Raw genomic sequence first — 19,900 nt, 5'->3', positions numbered from 1 at the left:
TGTGTTTTGATATAGTTATGTATAACATTAGATTACGTAAATTGGATTAATTTAGAAATGCTTATTGTATTATCATTGCTTTTGTATCAAAATGATTAACACTCAGACACCACACTGTCCATGAAATGATATTAATGTATGTTTTAAAAAATAAAAAAAAACAGTCCTAGAGGAGATCAATCCTGGCTGCTCTTTAGAAAGCCAGATCCTGAAGATGAAACTCAAATACTTTGGCCACCTAATGAGAAGGAAGAACTCACAGGAGAAGAGCCTAATGCCAGGAATGATTGAGGACAATAGAAGAAGGGGCTGGCAGAGAATGAGGTGGCTGGATGGAGTCACTGAAGCAGTCGGCATGAACTTCAATGGACTCCAGGGGATGGTAGAGGAAAGAAGACCTGGAGAAACGTTGTCCATGGGGTCGTGATGGATTGGACCAGTGGTGGGATTCACAAGTTCCACCACCGGTTCTATGGGCATGGCTTGGTGGGTATGGCTGCAGGGGTGGGATTGCGCAACGTGCAATCATGTGCTTTATGCATGCATCAAGACAGTAAAAATTAAGCTACTGCGCCTCTCAGCTGTTTAGCACAGCAATCCACTCTGCTGTGCCAAACAGCTGAAAGGTTCAAAAGGACCTAGGAGCAGGAGCGCGTGGGTGGGCCCAACTGCAGAGTGTAGGAGAGTCTAGGAGTGAACCAGTTCTCTGCCAGTTGATCTTCAGTGCTACCGGTACGCCAAAACCAGGCCGAACCAGTAGAATACCACCACTGGATTGGACATGACTTCATAACCAAGAACAACAACAACAATTCTAATAATAGTGAATTGTTATTTTTAAAAAAATATGTCATTACCTTTTCCATGATCGCACGTGTTTCAGGAGTATCTGGAGAATACAGAATCCGTCCACGCACCATTGGCTTTAAGAAAGACCAAATTAAAGCTCCAGAAGGTGTCTTAACCAAGTCCAGAAACAATGATATGCAGAAAGGTGCTACAGAAGAGACAAGAAAAATATTGGACCAACCAAATGAAGCACAGCAAATTCAGTCAAATATGTTGGTCTGTTAGAATCCTGATGGATCCTCTCATAACCTTTTGATCACATACTAAGGTAATACTTTTGACAAAACTACCCTCCCCAAAGATTTCCATTTGCTTAACTAGACCAGAAAGACTTATGTTTAAGAAAAGTCTTAAGATAAACTTGGAAGGATTACCTGCCAGTACATTGCCAGTTGTCCTTGTATCTATAGAGGATTTTGCTATGCCAAAGACTGCTCTCACAGTCATGCAAAACTATCACAATGAGTGAGACTATTAGCCCATCAGATAGGCCAGTGTCTGACAGCAAAGCTCTCTATGGCGGCAGTGATAGATTTAATTCTGCTTCCTACTTGAAGCCCTTTTCCATTCCACTTGAGATATCCAAGTAGGAGTAAGCCACAAAACAAGGGCTATTTTTTTATTTCAGTGTTCTGAGTGAAGTCTTGTCCACATTTCTTTAAAGCACAATTTCAATATTGAATATGAAGTTAGAATAAGATTTGAACTGAGATTTGTCATCCCACATTGTAGGAGTTTAAAAAATGGTACGGTGTTAAAAAGTTTTTGTAAGTTAATTATACTGAACAAAAGGATCCCCTGGTGTCTTTGCTGTACAGGCAGTCCTCGACTTACAACAGTTCTGTCAGAGTATATTCATGAACTGGAAATAGAGCTTGGTAACAAGGTCAGCCAATGAATAGGCACAGCAACTAAGTCAGCCAATGAGGACTGTTTTTGGAAACTGAAACTAGAAGTAGCCTAGGCTGGAAACTGAAACGAAAAGTAGCCTAGGCATGGTTCTATGTGTTAAGCTCTTCAACTCTGCAGCTATGTTGAGCTCTGAGTCTGCGTATTGAAGATGAAACTAACTTGCTTGCTTGCTGAAGTCTGGAGCTCTGCTCTGAACTTGCAACATGTTTCTGTTTGAGTTTGCTCCATGTTAGAGAAATCTATAACTGGTTTGTAAAATCTACTTATGTTTATAAAGATGTTAAATGAAGCATCAGCCATCTGTGTTTATTTTTCTGGTGCTGAATTATCGCTGCAAAACTCTCAATAAGTTCATTTAGTCACCTTTCAAAATTACAACAGTCCTGAAAAAAGTGACTTATGACCATTTTTTAACAGTTACAACCTTTGCAGCATCCCCATGATCATGTGATCAAAATTGGCACCTGATTTGTATTTATGACGGTTGCATTGTCTTGAGATCATGTGATCACCTTTTGCAACCTTCTGACAAGCAAAGTCAATGGGAAAGCCAGATCCACTTAACAACTTTTAGCAACTGCAGTGATTCACTTAACAAATGTGGCAAGAAAAGTCATAAAACGGAGAAAACTCACAACGAATTTCTGACTCAGCAACATAAATTTTGGGCTCAATTGCAGTCATAAGTTGAGGACTACCTGTACTTTACAGGCTATACATAGATTTCTGCAATCCACAGAATGGCCAGATCCCATAAATAAGAACAGAACTTTGTATAATTTTAATTGTGCTGATTATATTATACTGTTGAAAACAATATAATGAAATAAAAAATAATTATCCCACACTTTCACTAACTTTATTTCTGCTTGGTTGTGCTGAAAGGATCACATTAGATGTTGTTCCAACTGCCAAACTTACTAGTGTCAGATGGGATACTATATTTCTTCATAATATGATGAACTTGTTCATCTTCATCTGTAGAAGAATGATGAACATTCTGTTCCTCAAAATCAGGTAACAGAGATTCAAAAAACAAGGGAGTGATGTCATGGTTGCAGAAAGTTTTTGATAGAGTTTCCAACACTCTGTTATTTATTGTTAGATTGCCAGCCTCAAATAAAGCCTGTAAAAATAAACAGAAGACACAATGACAAAAAAGAAAGTAAATCAAAGAAGGTAATTAATGAACCCTTGGAATGGGTTTCTCACTGAGATCCAGAGAGCTCCCACTCTAACATCATTCAGGAAGGCCTTACAATCTGGCTGTTTTTCCCAGGTTCCTTAAAGTAGGATGGATGGAATCCCTTGTTATACACGTGTATTATATGTTCGTATTTTGATGCTAGTGGTACTGATTTTCCATTTATTTCTTTTATTGTATTTTTTAATTTCATTTCATTTAATCTATTTGTATTTGTCATTTACATCAAGAGTCAAGTGCCAAGGTAAAGATAAATGGAGACATTAAAATTTACTTAGAATACAATACTTATATGGTACCATTTAACATTAGAAGCCAAAATGGGTTGAAAGTTGTTAGTACTAGGCTATATCTGTCTCTGGATCATGAAATTTACATCTTAATCTATTATACAAAAGATATTTATGGATAAAAAAATACAAGAATAACATGAAAGATTCTATAAATAAGCAATAGATAAATTCTTAATGAATGTGATCAAGACAGGATAAAAAATGTCAGTGAAAATGCACTAACTATAACTGTGGGCCAGAAATAACAAAATGAAATTTTAGAGATAAATGCCAAGCTCATAAATTAAGTAACATAAGCCACAGGTAAAATATAAGAGATGCTTAGAGGGCAAGAGAACCTGTGCAAAATATCTTGAAATTATTGATCATTACAAAACTTTGATATGATGAAACTGAAGTTGCATTATGATGTGACTTCAGAAAAGGCAACTACAGATTTATACTTCACGAGAAGAATCTACCTATATATACTATTAAAATTCTTGTATCTGTAACCATTCAGTGGATGAAACAGTGTCTAACAAAATTAACAGACTTGGAAGGGACCTTGTAGGTCATCTAATTCAATCTCCCACCTAAGCAGGAGACCCTACACCATTTCTGACAAATGGCAGTCCAATCTCTTCTTCAAAGCCTCCAGTGATGAAGCTTCCACGACTTCCAAAGGAAAGCTGTTCCATTGGTTGATTGTTCTCACTGTCAGAAAATTTCTCCTTATTTCTAGGTTGAATCTCTTCTTGATCAGTTTCCACCCATTATTCCTCGTCTGGCTTTTGAGTCTTGGAATATAGCTTGACCTCTTCCTCTCTGTGGGAGCCCCTCAAATATTGGAAGACTGCTATCATGTCTCCCCTGGTCCTTCTCTTCACTAGACTAGCCAGGCCCAGTTCCTGTAACTGTTCTTCATATGTTTTTGTCTCCAGTCCCCTAATCATCCTGGTTGGTCTTCTCTGCACTTTTCGTTTGTTCTCCTTCAATGTGACATTGTGGCTTCTAGTCTCATAATAAGAATCCTTCCCATAATATGTTGGAACTGATTATTTGACTTCTATGCAAATTAAACATTTTCTAGATTTCTGATATTTTTCATCAGTTTTTTGTAATTCCAGCTTCTAAAAACTAACACATATTAAAAACAAACCTTAGAAAGTGGTGCATGTCTTGCCATCCTCAGCTTTTTCAGGGAATGAATTGCATCTAAGAGCGGATGAACATCTGATACAAGCTGCCTCCTCAAGTGATCCAAGTCTCTCAGAACTTCTAATGCCTTATCCACAGGAATTTGAAATTCCTTAGGGAAAAGCATCTAGAGAAGCCACAAAAAGCAACATCATAAACAGTAACTTTAGATTTTGCACTGAGATTTAGGGGGGTTAATTTGAGCATTGCATACTGCTAGATAAATAAAATCTCTACTTGAATATTAAATTTAAATATTCATATAATTCCAAATATTTCAATGAATTTTATAGAATCACACATTTAAATATCTGCTACAAAGGAGTACGTATACAGTTCAGCTATAGTCTTGGAAGCACCGCAAAAATTAATAGTGGCAATAGTAACACAGAGACTTTGAGTAAAATCATAAACTAAATTTATTTAAGGTATTGTTTTTAAATGATTGGAACAATTACAAGTGTAATTGTTTTTCAAAATACATTATAGTTGTTTCTTTCTATTATTCTTATTTCACTGGAAGGTTTAAAAAATGTCAGAATAAAACCACCTCCATAGAATCTCAGTTCATTCGTTCAGGGATTGTTTCAGAGAGGAAGTGAAGAGATATGATCCCTCCATCCACTACCAAAGCAATCACTGAAGAGAAATAGGCTTGAAGGCAGCACCTCAAACTACTATGTCCCCATCTTTTAAAATCTTCAATGATAAAATGTAGTTAACCATCTGCTGCACACCTCTGCTCAGCTAGATGAAGGAAGATCAGTGCCAGCATATATCCCAATAGGGGAATTAAGCACAGTCCTCCTTAGTCAAACCCAGCTCCTGGTAACTACAAGGACATGCCCATTCAATTTTTTAAGCAAAAATATGGAAATGATTCACCTCTGCCTCCTCCAACAAGTTTTTTCAACTTCCCAGTCTAGCTAATAGCTCTGAGATTTCCCAATGACCTTTCAGGGAAGTTTTAACCAGATTTAAATCAGTTTAGCTTTTTTGTGATTAGTCAAAGTCCACTAGGTGTTGCCACCTGCAATTATATAAGGGGAAAAATCAGGCTTAAATCTAATTAAATCCCTTTTAAAGCAAAATGCATTTGTATGTGTGTAGGAGTGTGACATTGAACCCACTTTATGTATTTCATAAATACAGAATAAATAGCCTGTTTTCTTCCTTCTGCTACTGTATATGAAACATACTTATTTTGCTAATAAATGCTACTATTTATTAACACCTTACTTTCACTTTAGCAGTTTATATGATGCTACTGGTGCTCCATAATTGTGTCTGGCATCTATGTATAGGAAAGTATCCTCGTCTACGCCAATTCCTTCCTTCCAAATAAAGCTGCTAAAGAGTCATCATTAATTATAGAGTAAGGGGCGTGCATAAGTGCACCAAGTGCCTACTGTCCCTGTCCTATTGTTTCTTTTTATTTTTCTTATATGTATCCATTTCAGGTACTCAGAATTATGTTTATACTTATACCTATTATCTTATAAGCGATTGACAAATCAAATAAATAAAAAATAAATAAAATAAATTATACTCATAGTATTTTATTTTCAATCATGTTGGACCACAGAGTTGCTTAAATTACATCTGGTCCCATTAAATTGATATATCCACCATCCATTAAAATTCCAATGTTGATCTTGTGGATCTCTTTCCCATTGTGCATAGAATGGCAAAGAAAACCAAACTCATGAAACAAACCTTGTAGATGAATTTGTAGACATCTAAGTAACGCAGAAATGTGATCCCCAAAAGATAAGACTTGTAAGCCCTTTCTGTAATGGAGAAGTTGCAGAATTGTTTTGCTATAATTTCCAGCTTAGCATCACCAATATCAGTATTACAGGACTCTAGCTTCAGTATTTGAAATATCAGCTGTATTGGCATGAAAAAAGCAGAATGGTAAATACTAGGCTCTCTCTAACAAGGTTAAATTAAGCAGCTCTCTTTAAAATCACAGACCTAGATCACTTAACAAAGCATCAGATAGATTCCAGTTGTTACAACAGGCAGCTTCTTAGCATCTTGTAAGCAAAATCAGGAATCAAAGCACTCAGGTTCGTGGGGCTTTAACTATTAATATAGTAATTTTTGTATCTTGCTATTTTATGATCAAGAACAATAACTTATTGATGAAGTGCAAACATATGCTATATTCATGTTTCCAATATTGTTGCCTGGCCTAACACTTCCTTAGTTCAGTATGACACTTCCTCTTGTGAATACATCTATTTTTATTGCATGGTGAAATAGATTATATGTGTTTACCAATGCAAAAACTTGCCCTGTATTTTTTCCAAAAATAAAATCAGAAACATACAGCATGATCTATTATTCAACCCACATTTAATGTTGTGTAGCTTTTTATAAACCTTTTTTAAACAGATTGATAAAAAATGTGAAAAGCAGAATTAAACCTTCTGGAAGGCCTCTGCTTTTTTTTTTTAATGTGTAGCTTTCATTGGGGATATTATCTGACATTCAGCCAGTTTATTTTAAATGACTGTTTCAATAATGATCTTTATATCAATAGCACTGGGATTTAAATATTTTTTTCATCTATGTATCAGCATCACTTTTTTGCCTGCTGAATAGAATAGAATGCCAGACTACCATAGCTGAAATACTATGTTATGATTTAGAAGAGAACTTACATTATTAAACAGATACATCAGTGAAAAAGATGAGTTATCCACTGTTATCAATCAGTCACACCTGATTTTTTTTACACAAATAAGCGTGTATGATATAATCTATGAAAAGTCATCTAAGCATATAGTTATTATTCCCAAGATACTTACCTTTGTTTTGTTTTCTGAAAGAGGCATTTCTGTGAAAGCACTGATACTTTTGGTAGACAATCCTACAATATTTTTGAGATCATTCTTGAGGCCATCAGTATTTCGGAAGAGATCTATGACCATATCTTTAAAACATCACGGGACAAAAGTTTAAAATTAAAAAGTTTGTTTTCCTCCAGTTTTCATAAAATACTATAAACAGAACACTTAAAAGATGATTTGCAAAAGAAAAGTAACTTATGCTAGAAAGTAATAAAGTGAATAAGAAAATATTCAAAACGTTTATTCCCCTATTTAAAATTAATTTGTATTTTTATCTCAAAGAGAAGCTTGAGCCACATACATTTTCTATTATTTGGTACTCACATTTAGGTAGTATTTTATTAAAATAAAAAAAATCTGATTATATAAAAACAACTATTTTCATACTTCTTCAATTTCATCTGACTCTTTCATTTCAGAAGCCTAAGAAATACATTCTTAAAATGAAATTAAATTCCCTTCTTGGTTAAATCTAATCAACTTAAATTAAAATTCAAAAACTGTTATTTTGTCATCAGCAAGTTGAGAAATCCCTATTAATTCAGACAGTATTAGTTAGTCAGTAACTGTATTTTCTGAATAGATATGGACAGCTCATTCAAATCTCTTTAGAACAGCAATTTATTTCCCTTTGGGATTTGTGGTGGAGATAGGTTGCCCTCAAGTCAGCCTTGACTCCTAATGAACAAGTCCATGAAGATTTTTTGGCAATGTTAAAGGAAATAGGCAGAAAACTGTAATAAAAATATATATCCATACATAATTGCTGAAAGCAAAGATTACCTTGTTTTCTGGAATGTGGTGTAAACTTAGTGATATTCATTACTGAAGTCAAAGAAGAAATATACTTCAAGTTATCACGGAAATATTTAAGTTGAGGGACATTTTCTTGTAACCTTTTTGAAGAAAAGAAAAGGAGTAAGTATTGGCCCTTTCAAATAGATACTTGCTACAGATTATATGCAAAGAATCTTACCACTTAATGTGTTGCTGAAGCTTTTGGGGATTCCCAACAATTATTTCCTGAAATTCTTGGAAGAGTCTTCTGTGGCTAATTAAATTGGACAGTGCACTATCACTTTGGTTTCTACTATGAAGAAGCTTCTTGTGGAATTCACTTTGACTGCACAACTCAGCAAAACTAACATCAGCAAGCTGGCATGTTTGCTGCAACCATCTAATGCTCTCGAAATCACAAAGGAGTGATGTTAGGTTTTGCAGATGGGCTAGCTTTAAACAATCAAAACAGAGACAAAATTAATCACAAATAAATAATAGAAAGCAATGAAAAGAACCTACCCAATATTGAACGGAAATACTCTTTCATGACAATGATGGAAGTTTTTGCCAATCAGGATTGGTTTCTAGGTCTAAGCAAGTAAGGCAGTTGCCCAGAGTTCCAGATTTTAGGGGACACTAAAATTGAAAAGACTTCCAAAATACATAATATGAGTATAAAATATAATAAGCTTTCCTTCTTGCTTTAGAACTTTTTCTTTCTACACTTTTTGATATACTTATTCACAAAGTCACCAGAATGATGGTGAGCAGTACACTAACCAAATGTTGAAGAAAATATATTATAGCTATGGACCTCAGAAACCTGATAATATTACTGGAGCAAGACAAAGGTCTGCCAGGAAAATCCAGAGCTGAAAATCATAACAGTAAAGCTTAAAAAAAAATCAAAGGAAAAAAAGGAACACGAGGATGCTTTTTAAAATTCCTAACAAAATTGGAACATGAACCAAAAAGGAGCGGGTATTAGAATATGATTTTATCTAGCACCTAATGACTAGAGCTGGTTCTGATATAATATAGGGTGAAAAACTGGTTTCTTCTAGCTCCAAAAAGCAAGTTCAGACCCTTTTCAATTCTGCTCCAAACTGCACTCAGTGCAGGACTTCAGAGGCATAGCTGAAGAAACAAGGAGGGAAAATTTGGAGTGGAGAAGCAGATGGAAGGGTACACTTCTCTGTCCATTTCCCTAGCAATGCTGCTCTACAAAAAACAGCTAGCTAAGCTTCAAAAACTTGTTAATATTAATTTCATATTATCACTGGTATTTTTCACATCCATACCATACTTACTTTTAACATCAGAATCTCTGGAACTGTGGCAAAAGGACTTCGAGAATTAAAAAGAACTTCTTTTAGCTCTCTTATTTTTGGAGGAAGAGTACCATTTCCTGTAAGAAACAACACCTTCTTGTCTTTTGTAATACATTTTATAGATTTCCACAATCTCTGCAGGTATTTTGAAAACCATTGAAACTTAAAGCAATGTTGTTCCAGCAAGTGTTTGTCTTCTAGAATAATTTATTGAATGGAAATGGAGATATATTTGATTTCTATAGTTTAAAATAGTTGTAAGTGAAAGAATTCTACCCAGAATTCAGGGGGAAATTATATTTAACCATCATGAGCTGAATCCAGCCTTAAAAGAAGGATGTCGGAATCATGCCCACTAAACTGCAGACCACTCTTTTCTTTATTACTCCATTTCATGTTTCAGCTCTTTTCAGGCACAAATAAAAACAATGTTTGTATTGACCATTCATTCCAAAGAACATTCTAAGGTTCATCCAGGGAGTAAACTTTCAAACCAGTACTCCATGAAATGTTTGTATCAACTTTAGGATGTTATTTGTTTCATCAAATAGCTTTTCCTTTGAATGAACATCAGAACATATTTTATTTTTTTAGGTTTAAGCTAGAATCACTCTCACAAAATAAAATGCCTGAATGTAAAGCATTTCAAATCCATCTGTGTTAACTAAAATAAAGAATGTTTCTCTTTGCAAGTTTTCAGTTCATCATCCTAGGTATCAACCAAGTATCTTCTTTAAATCTATGATGTTCTGAATAGTGCAGTCTTTGGCAGCTCAGCTGGTGCCACAGCAGGAAGCTGCAACTTCTTGATGTATTTTGCAAAATTCCTGGACATGGTGCCAAGTGCTCTGATGACAATGCATATCATTGTTCCATGTTGTTGTTGCTGTTGTTGTTATTGTTGTTATTTGATCTATCACTATTGTTGTATGTATACTGAGAGCTTATGAACTGGAGACAAATTCCTTGTGTGTCTAATCACACTTGGCCAATAAAGAATTCTGATTCTAATTCTAATATACTAGTTACATTAAGCCTTGTGCTACTATTGATTTTAATGAAGTGTAAACAGCTGTCAGCTATGGAATTCATCGCTGCCACACAGTTGAAGAATGTGAGAGGGGGTGATGTAAATTGAGTAGCTCTTAGTAGACAAAATATATTATTTTGATAGTTTAAGGTTACAGAGTGAGGCGCAGAGAAGAATAAAACTTACTGTGGGATTGGTGCACATGATCTGGTGATGAGGGAAAAAAAGTGGGGGGTTGTAGCTTGGGACTGGGTGGGGAAGTCGGGAAAAAATCGGTTCCGGACTTCCCCAGTATGTGCCAGGTACTGTTCCAATAAAAGTGTTTTGAGATGGCATGTGTCTTGGAGTTACTGGAAGGAATGGATTTTCTCTGGAACGCTGACAACAGCGGGTGCATGTTCATTAAATGCTGGGGGAACAGACCCAGTAGGATTCTTCTTGATCAGGCTTCCTGGCTTTTATCTGGGTATGAATTGCCATCAGTATCACCACAGAGCCCCTAGTTGCTATTAAACTCTTCCACAAGGTGAAGATTTAAAAACAAATATATTGCATGCTATTATGGAAGTATGTGTTACCTGATAATTCATCGTCTGGCCCTTGAAACACATTCATTATGCAAATGAAATATGATGAGAAGTTACTATTATGAGATGTTTTTAGGAAGACATTTTCAAATTCTGAAAACAGAAACCTGGGACAAAACAGAACAAAAAAGTCTCATGTAAAGTCACACACATTAAAGAATGGTTTGCAATTAAAAGAAAGTCTTCAATTTACCTAGAGCAGCACTAAGCCAATTTAATTCAGAAAATGTACCCAAATGTTCCTTTATAGGAGTTAACAGATCCTAAATAAGAAGAGTTCTACTTCTGTCGGTTGACTTATATCACTGAATACTTTAGATATAATTAACAAAATACCAAGATGATCTATCATTTTTTTAATTTCAAACTAGATTTGGGCTAAAAAAAATCCCACCAATCAATAAGATTTTCCCAAGTCTTTCCAAATGAATAACTTAAGCTTTAGTTTAAAATCCCCCCCCCCAATTTTAATAACAAACCAAATGAACAGATCTGAAAATCCACTGAGAGATTGGTTCTATAGATTAGATTTTCTTCAGAGTGAGAAACTTGATTTTAACTTTAAAATTGCAGATTAATCCTGAAGTTATTGAGTTTTGTTTAATAAATCTTTAAGACTGGATCATTGCAATTATTTTAATTGGAATTAAGAAAATTAATTACTTTAATTAATTAATTTAATTTTAATTGAAACTAAGATGCCCGATGTCTGTCATGAAGAGGTCTTAGGATGACACTGGGACTGCTGTGGCAGGTGCTTGGTAGCATAGGCTATGCAGATGCGCTTTTTAGTGCAAGGGTCAGAGGGGCCTGCCATTGCCATGAAGCAAGAGCAGAAGTAGGCAACTGAGGACTACAAACAGTGCTGCTGTTGGTGGCAGAGGGCATGTGGGGCCAGCCGTATGCTGGTCTGCCCCACTTAGGCCATGTGTTTGTCTTTGCCCTGCACAGAACTCACCTGCACGGTCCAGAACCCCAAGAAGCTAAACACACTGGAGGAGCTGGAGGTGGTGAGCAAGAGCTATGGAGCTGAGATTGGGTCAGGAGTGCCTAATTACCATCCAGTTCATGACCATCATGCCCCACTGCTCAATGGGCTACACTCATCAATCTGGGTTTGAGAATGAAACTTCAGAGTGGTTTACTTTTCAAGCACATGCTGGAAATCTATATATTAGAGGGGGCACATCCTACTGAGGAACACATCAACGAACAAATCAGTAATAAAGTCAAAGTTGCAGCAATAATGGAGAATCCCAGTTTGCGGGAGCCTGTACACCAAGGTGGACTGGAGCCCAAAAGACTTGGACTATATCTGGCACCTTTGTATCAACTTCTTTATAGCATTATCTTGAATTTAACAGTAAAAAATATTCATATCACTTAACATTTTTAAAGCAGAGGTGGGGAATGATGGCCCCTTTATAACTTATGGACTTCAACTCCAAGAATTTCTGAACCAGCATGGCTGGCCCAGGAATTCTGGGAGTTGAAGTCTGTAAGTCATAAAAAGCCCACTGTTTCCCACCCTTGTTTTAAAGAATTATTTTGAAAGCATCCAATAAAACATAGAAAGAGTGGCTACAGGAATTGGATATACCTAGTCTAGTCTAATGAAAAGAAGGACTAGAGGAGACATGATGGCAATGTTCTAATATTTGAGGGGCTCCTACAAAGACGAGGTATGTCTAGTCTAGTAAAGAGAAAATTAGGAGTGACATGATAGTAGCCTTCCAATACTTGCGGGATTGTCACAGAGAAGACAGGGTCAACTATTTTCAAAAGCAGTTGAAGGCAGGACAAGAAGTAGTGGGTAGAAGATCCTTAAAGGGAGATTCAACTTAGAAGTAAGGAGAAATTTTCTGATGGTGAGAACAATGAATCAGGGGAAGGGCTTGCCTTCAGAAATTGTGAGTGTTCCATCACTAGAAGTTCTCAAAAAGAGATTGGACAACAACTTAGCCAGAAGGGTATACAGTCTCCTGCTTGAGCAGTATTGGATTAGCTAAATATGAACCAGCAGTGTTCAGCGGCAGCCAAAAATGCCAATACAATCCTAAATTGCATTAACAGAGGGATACAATCAAGATCAAGTGAGGTACTAATGCTACTCTATAAAGTCTTAACATGACCACATCTAGAATACTGCAACCAGTTTTGGTCACCACACTATAAAAAAGATGTTGACTCTAGAAAAAGTGCAGAGAAGACCAACCAGGATGATTAGGGGACTGCAGACTAAAACATGAAGAATGGTTACAGGAACTGGGCCTGGCTAGTCTAGTGAAGAGAAGGACCAGGGGAGACATGATAGCAGTCTTCCAATATTTGAGGGGCTGCCACAGAGAGGAAGGGGTCAAGCTATTTTCCAAGGCATTCAAAAGCCAGACAAGGAATAATGGGTGGAAACTGATCAAGAAGAGATTCAACCTACAAATAAGGAGAAATTTTCTGACAGTGAGAACAATCAACCAATGGAACAACTTGCCTTCAGAAGTTGTGGGAGCTTCACCACTGGATGCTTTGAAGAAGAGATTGGATTGTTGTTTTTGTCAGAAATGGTGTAGGGTCTCCTGTTTGGGCAGGGGTTGGACTAGATGACCTCCAAAGTCCCTTCCAACTCTGTTAATCTGACAACATTTTAACTCTCCTTTCTCTACCTGTAATCATTTCCTCTCCCCTTTAACTCAATTTTTATAAAATGTGTGCAGATTGAGTGGCAAGGAGGGAGAATGCTACCTTTGGACTAGATGACCTCCAAGGTTCCTTCCAACTCTGTTATTCTATGATCTAACTCAAAACAAAGAGGAAATAGAACAATTTCTATTTGATCAGAAAATGAATTTTGACAATCATGTGAGATACTCAAGTGTACCAGTATATATGAACACTCTCTGCTCTGTAGTAAAGTCATCCTGTCAATAATGCATAAATATACATTTTTAAAAAGAATTATGAACCAGACATCAATAATTCTGCCCTGCCAGAATCCTGACATCTGCATCATTCTGAACATTTTATACAATATTATTTCTCATGTCAACTTCATCTCAAAAATGTTTCTTTTCTGCTGAAAAGAAGAGAATGAATTTCTCTTCATTCAACTAATTATGAAACACATTACTTACCGTGCAATCAAATTGCTTGGAGATTGCGCTTGTTCCCATTCCTTCCAAAATGTCTTGTTTAGAACTGTTTCTGCAATCATCAGAAAAGGGTGCCTAATACGATCAAATTTATATTGCAGCTTAGTTCTTTTTGACAGAAAATTTGGATCTGGATTTGCTTTAAACTCCTTTAGCAAATCCAAATGATTTAAAATAGAAATACTGACATTAAATATTTCTGGAACTGATTTGTTGTTATCCAGAACTTTCTCCATCATTTCAAAGCCATATCTTGCATTCTCAGTTTCTGTATGGTACCATTTGGACAACATAGCCCAAATCTGTGAAAAATTGCTTTTAGATGGAATAGAGATTTCATCTTCATTTTTTTGTGTGGCTTCATTCAGAGGAATGTTCAAATATGTACAATCTTGAAGCTGCTTAAAGAGTATTGCTAACTCATTCCAGTCTATTAATTTGTCAATGAAATTTTGTATATAATATTGTGTTTCATAACCTGAAAACAGCAAGGGAATTTTTGAAGGGTTATAAGTAACATCATTTATACCATCAAGAACTGGGATGAAACAAGTTGAATTAATTAATGGTAATTGTTTGGAAATTTTTGCTAAAGTTGCATACATCTCCTGTATCCAAGGATGTTGGAAATCAAAGAGTATATTCATTTTCAAAAGCAAGCCAGAAGAAAATTGTAGTGATTTGATGATGCATAATAAATCATTTGAAAAATGCACATTATTTTTTTGGTAAAGATTTGTTAATTTTGTCTGCTGGAAATTTTTTATGGAGAAAAGGAAGAAGTCAATAAATGTTTGATTTGTTCTCTTTTCAAAATCCATAGAAGAGAAAAGCAGTTCACAATGGTTTGGGTTATGTACTTCAGAGAGAGTGGTATTTCTAAACAGCATTTGAAAAATTATGTGAATTATATCTTGAGCATTGCAATTATGTGGCTCTCCCATTTTGTTGGTCCAACTATGTAATAATGGACTTAGAATTAAATATAAGATATCCACTGTTTTTGTTTCATTTCTATCCCCTAAGAAAGATTCACTGAACTCCTTTTGAAACAGAAATTGTGAAAAACCATACAAGGTGGCAATTTTTCCTTTCTCAGTTTCTTCCAATTTGCTGTCAGAAAGTATCATTGCTCCTTGATTCAATATGTCATAAATATTTTCAAAGATTTTGTGGCTATTATTAGCCAATGGGAGGATGGTTTCTAATTGACTGATGATAAATTGATGCACAAACCTTTGCTGAAATAACAGCTTCCTAACAGCAATATTAATTTGTTCTGAAGTGTTAATATGTGGGTTTTCTTCATTATATTTTGGTAGTACGTAGGGTAAAAGTTGAGCTAATCCTTGCAGTTCTGAGTTAAAATGAAGGTCAGAAGCATTATTCAGTAAAGAAAAATGTTTATATAATGTACTTAAAAAAAGTGAGCTATACATTACAGGCCGTAGTTCTCTATGAATATTTACAAAGGCCTTCAACTCATTTGACCAGGATTTTTTAGCGGTATTTTGGATTCTTTGCACTAATTGTGAAAGATAAGTAATCAGATTTACATTTGTTTTACTATGATAGTTATTCTGAGGGGTGAGGAATGGTTTCAGAATGTCTTTTATTACTGAAGATTTAAGAAAAAAGTCTGAAGATGTCAAAGGAATTTCTTCTTTTGAATTAAAAGCCCATGGTATTTCCACTGGAAATTGGGTAGTTGCTATAGATATTATCTTGTGGATAGTTTTCCATATCATTGTAAATTTTAAGTTGATCCAATTTAAAAACAATTCATTCAACATTCTTGTAGTTTTGTTTAATATGTGTTTGATTTGTTCTGGAGGATTATTGTAGAAAAGTCTTTGAAAAAGAGCATCGTTAGGTGATAAAAAAGTATTCATATTTTTTCTAAAATAAGTTTTATAATCTATGCCAGAACTGGAATTTAGGAACAATCTGAACATATCTAATACCTCTTCTAAAGAAGAAACTTTCATGCCCCAGCTTAAAGTTTCAAGAAGCTTGTATGTTTCTTTTTCCTTGTTGGCTAATCCAATGCCAACAAGAATTACTGCTTTTCTGGACATTTCTAGCAGTTGAATATACTGCTTTGTATTTGTCACATTCTGTTTCGAGTGCAATATTTCTACGGTCTCGCTCAAGATCTCTGAAAAATTACTCCATTTCGATTGATGAACACTTTTGCTCATTTGTAAAATCTTTGCTACAATCTTTTGATGTTTATTATGTAGCAAAAAAAAAGGCACGAATGTTTGATTCCAAAATGATGGGCTATCCAGGATATTTTTAATATCTGCTACTGTTTCTTTAAAAATAAAAGGACTCTGAATGTATAAAGCAGAAATTTTGTCAATTATATTGCTAAGCAATGGTTCTCTGCAAGTCAGATTATGTTGAGACAGATCAAGAGGAAAGGCATTTAGATTTTTATCAATCTTTTCTATCCAGGAATTCTGGTATTTATGGAGTCCAATTAATTTAGACAGAAAACTGGATGAAACTTCTGATAATCTGATGAGACACTGAAATTCACCTGCGAAGTGTTTCCTTTTGTTTCCCTGGATTATTTCAAAAAGTGATGCTGGTTTGAGACTTTTTGTTGTAAGCTGAAACAATTGGGTAAACATATAATGATAGGTTGTTTGGTTTTCAAAATCCAGAGAAGAGAAACGAAAATTACATTTTCTTTTACTTAAGGCTTCCTTTAGTGTGGCATTATTGAAAAACACTTCAATTGTAATGAGGTGGAAATCTTTGACAGTGCAGTCTGAGAGGCTGTTGTCAGCCTGAATGTTTTCCATTTGAAGAAGGCTTGGTGCTAAATACAAGAGTTGCAACATTTTTGCTTGTATTGAAGAATTATGCCACACTGGAGTCATATATAAATCCAGTAAAGATAATGCTTGTGAAAATCTGAGAAGGGAATCTGTTTTGTTAATATTAAATGCTTCTATCTGACTGGGATCAGAAAGTATCTCTATACCCTTCATAATTAACTGAAATAATTTCTGTACAGTTTCGTTGTTGGTATTCATTAGTGGATTAACAATAAAGAATTCGCTGATGTACTTTTTCTCCAGGTCCTCTAACACTTGTAAACTTTTCAAAATAGTATTTAAAACCATTGAAACATTTGTTCCCTTGATGCTCCCTGCATCATATTTTTTCAATAAGTGATTTACAAATTTAATCATTTGCTCTAGTTCTTTCTTCAAAGGAAGTCCAAAATTATCATGGTTGACATACAGATTGTCATGTAATGTATCTAAAATCTGTCTATATATAAGGATGTCTGTATCACTCCATTTTGCAGACCTCAGTTTTTCAACAATGTGCCAATAAATGTTGAATTCATTCCACTGAGATTCATTAATGGAATTTTGGATTTTCTGCATCAGGTTGGTCAGGGAAGAGATCAATAGGTAGTTATGATTAGTCCTGCTATTTGTTATGACACTAAAGATTTTCTGAAGTTCCAAAAGCTTCTCAGGAAAATTGTCAGTTGTTGCAGGCTTAAGCAGAAAGTTTACTAATGATGGCACTTCTTCCACTGAAGTTAAGTATTTTCTATATTTTTCAGGCAGGAAAAAGAATTTGAGGACAGTACCCATTTTAACAGTTTGCCATGCCTTTCTGGCTTTAAAAATAATATTATTTAAAAATGTGATATCCCTGATGTTCCTGTTTAAATTGTGGATATTTTGAGTTTCTTTTAAATCAAATAATGGCATTTTCTTCAAGCTATTCTGAGATTTTGTATTTCTTTTGAAATCCTTTAAAAAATGGCCAGTCTTAAGTTCTTCATCAGCAAAATCAAGACCTAAAAGATTCCTGTAATAAAAAGATACAGAGTGCATCATTTATAACAGAACAAAGCAAATGAAAATGCCATGAAATGCCATGAAATTTATTTCCCCTTTCCAATAGTGTTTTTATAACTTGTCTTCCCAACAACCTCTTCCATACACCTTGTTTGCTTCTATTTTTAACAAATCATATTTTGCTATTAAAGATAAGGCTTATGCTTATGACTGATTTTAAATAAGATTCCAATGAAACATGAAGAATTCCAGATATGGTTTTTCATGGTTTCTGACCCAGTTTTTTGTCTTCTTCCAAGGCACTCCCGCCTTTTTAGTTCCCAAATTCCTCTTTTCTAGCCAAACCTCTCTTTAAACTATAAAAAATTTAAAACTCTGTTAATAGCTTTTATTAATGTCAGTGGATGTTTCTTAAATGCTTACAGTACTGTACTGCAAAAGATATGATTGCTGATCTATAGGAGAGAGTTAATCTGTTTCTTCCTACTGCTTCAATCAGGGTGAAAACAGTAGCTCACATGGGAGCATTTTCAGCAGCTCCACATTCAATTGAAACATGGCAGTTCAAATTTCATGCATATTCTGTTGAAATATATTTTATAAAGTGTATTATCATATGCTAAAGTCATACATGAATTTAGTTTATAAATAAAAAAGTACATTAAAAATAATGGCACTCATTTTTTGATAGACACGTATAGTTCTTCTGTTGATCTTGTGTGAACACTGGCTTTTACATGTGTATATAGGCCAGTGGTTTTTACTACCGGTTCTGTAGGTGTGGCTTGGTAGGCGTGGGAGGGGAAGGATACCGTAAAATCTCCAGTCAAAGGTGGTATTTGCCGGTTCAACAAACTACTCAAAATTTCCACTACCGGTTCTCCAGAACTGGTCAGAACCTGCTGAATATCACCTCTGATACAGGTAATCCTCAAAGTACAATAGATCATTTATTGTCCGTTCAAAGTTACAACAGACCCACCCACCACCACCAAAAAAAACCCCTATACACAACAACCCTGTTTCAAAGTTCCAAATTCTATAGGACCAACCTGAATATTCACCTTACGAATGATTGGGTTCTATATAATTCTTAACCTTGCAGAGACACTGCAGCACATCCAACATATCTAGTTCCTTCTCCATCCTGCCTTAACAGGTTTTCAAACAAAGACACTTTGTTTCCCCACCAAATTCCAAATGGCTCTCTTCCACCCCTCACAATCCCACACTTAGCTTCTGAAGATTAGCACAACTCAGGAGGCTGCGAAGGAGGAAGTCACATGGGAGGATTCCAGCAGCCTCCTTTTCAGCCTGTTGTGAAATCTACACAACACCCAAAGTAGCTGCATTGTTCTCAGCCAAATAAGGTTACAAAATGCACTCTTTTCTATCCAGCATGAGGAGGAAATGTTCGTGCTTTGTGGAATATTTCAGCAAAGCAACTTCTTTCTTTCAAAGGGGTAGAATGTTACACTGGTGTTCAGGGAGCTAAAGAATTCTAGGAATCCCTAGCTCCCTAAACAACAGTGTTCTTCTCTACTCCAACTTCCTGAATTCTGGATATCTTTAAAAGGTAAGTGTGCATTAGTGCTGAGGTGGAGTATGGAGGAGGCCCTTAGGGTTTTGGGGAACCCAGGATACAAGGGGATAATGTGGGAAATCTCAGAGGGTGGGGGAGGCCTCCTTGGTGTGCTTGTGCCTGGACTAAGCCTCCCATTGTTTGCCCCATCCCTGAGTCACATTATGCTCTACCTAATGGCCTGTGCATTAATTAAACAAATGCTTTAGGAAAGCAGGGACAGGGAGGTGGTTAATTATGTACTTCATTTAATGTAATACTTGATTTATCATCGGGCTCCAGCTACCAGCCCTGGACGACATGTTCGCATCTCGCT

General features: G+C 35.6%; 1 protein-coding gene across 1 annotated transcript in view; it reads right to left on the bottom strand.

Moving 5' to 3' along the window:
• ABCA12 (ATP binding cassette subfamily A member 12) overlaps positions 1–19,900 on the bottom strand; it is a 137,354-nt gene that overhangs the window by 87,514 nt on the left and 29,940 nt on the right. The window contains exons 10-19 of the mRNA XM_026707730.2: positions 14,152–18,012; positions 11,015–11,130; positions 9,386–9,483; positions 8,272–8,525; positions 8,079–8,191; positions 7,254–7,378; positions 6,154–6,327; positions 4,400–4,564; positions 2,683–2,887; positions 858–997 (exon numbers count right to left, since the gene is read on the bottom strand). Of these exons, the coding sequence (XP_026563515.2) occupies positions 858–997; positions 2,683–2,887; positions 4,400–4,564; positions 6,154–6,327; positions 7,254–7,378; positions 8,079–8,191; positions 8,272–8,525; positions 9,386–9,483; positions 11,015–11,130; positions 14,152–18,012 (5,251 nt within the window). The remainder of the gene's footprint in view (positions 1–857; positions 998–2,682; positions 2,888–4,399; positions 4,565–6,153; positions 6,328–7,253; positions 7,379–8,078; positions 8,192–8,271; positions 8,526–9,385; positions 9,484–11,014; positions 11,131–14,151; positions 18,013–19,900) is intronic.

The sequence above is a fragment of the Pseudonaja textilis genome, chromosome 1, assembly GCF_049901715.1.
Source record: "Pseudonaja textilis isolate UNSWEBS1 chromosome 1, rPseTex1.2, whole genome shotgun sequence".
NCBI classification, from domain to species: Eukaryota; Metazoa; Chordata; class Lepidosauria; order Squamata; family Elapidae; genus Pseudonaja; species Pseudonaja textilis.
This window is presented reverse-complemented; position numbering and strand designations above follow the sequence as displayed.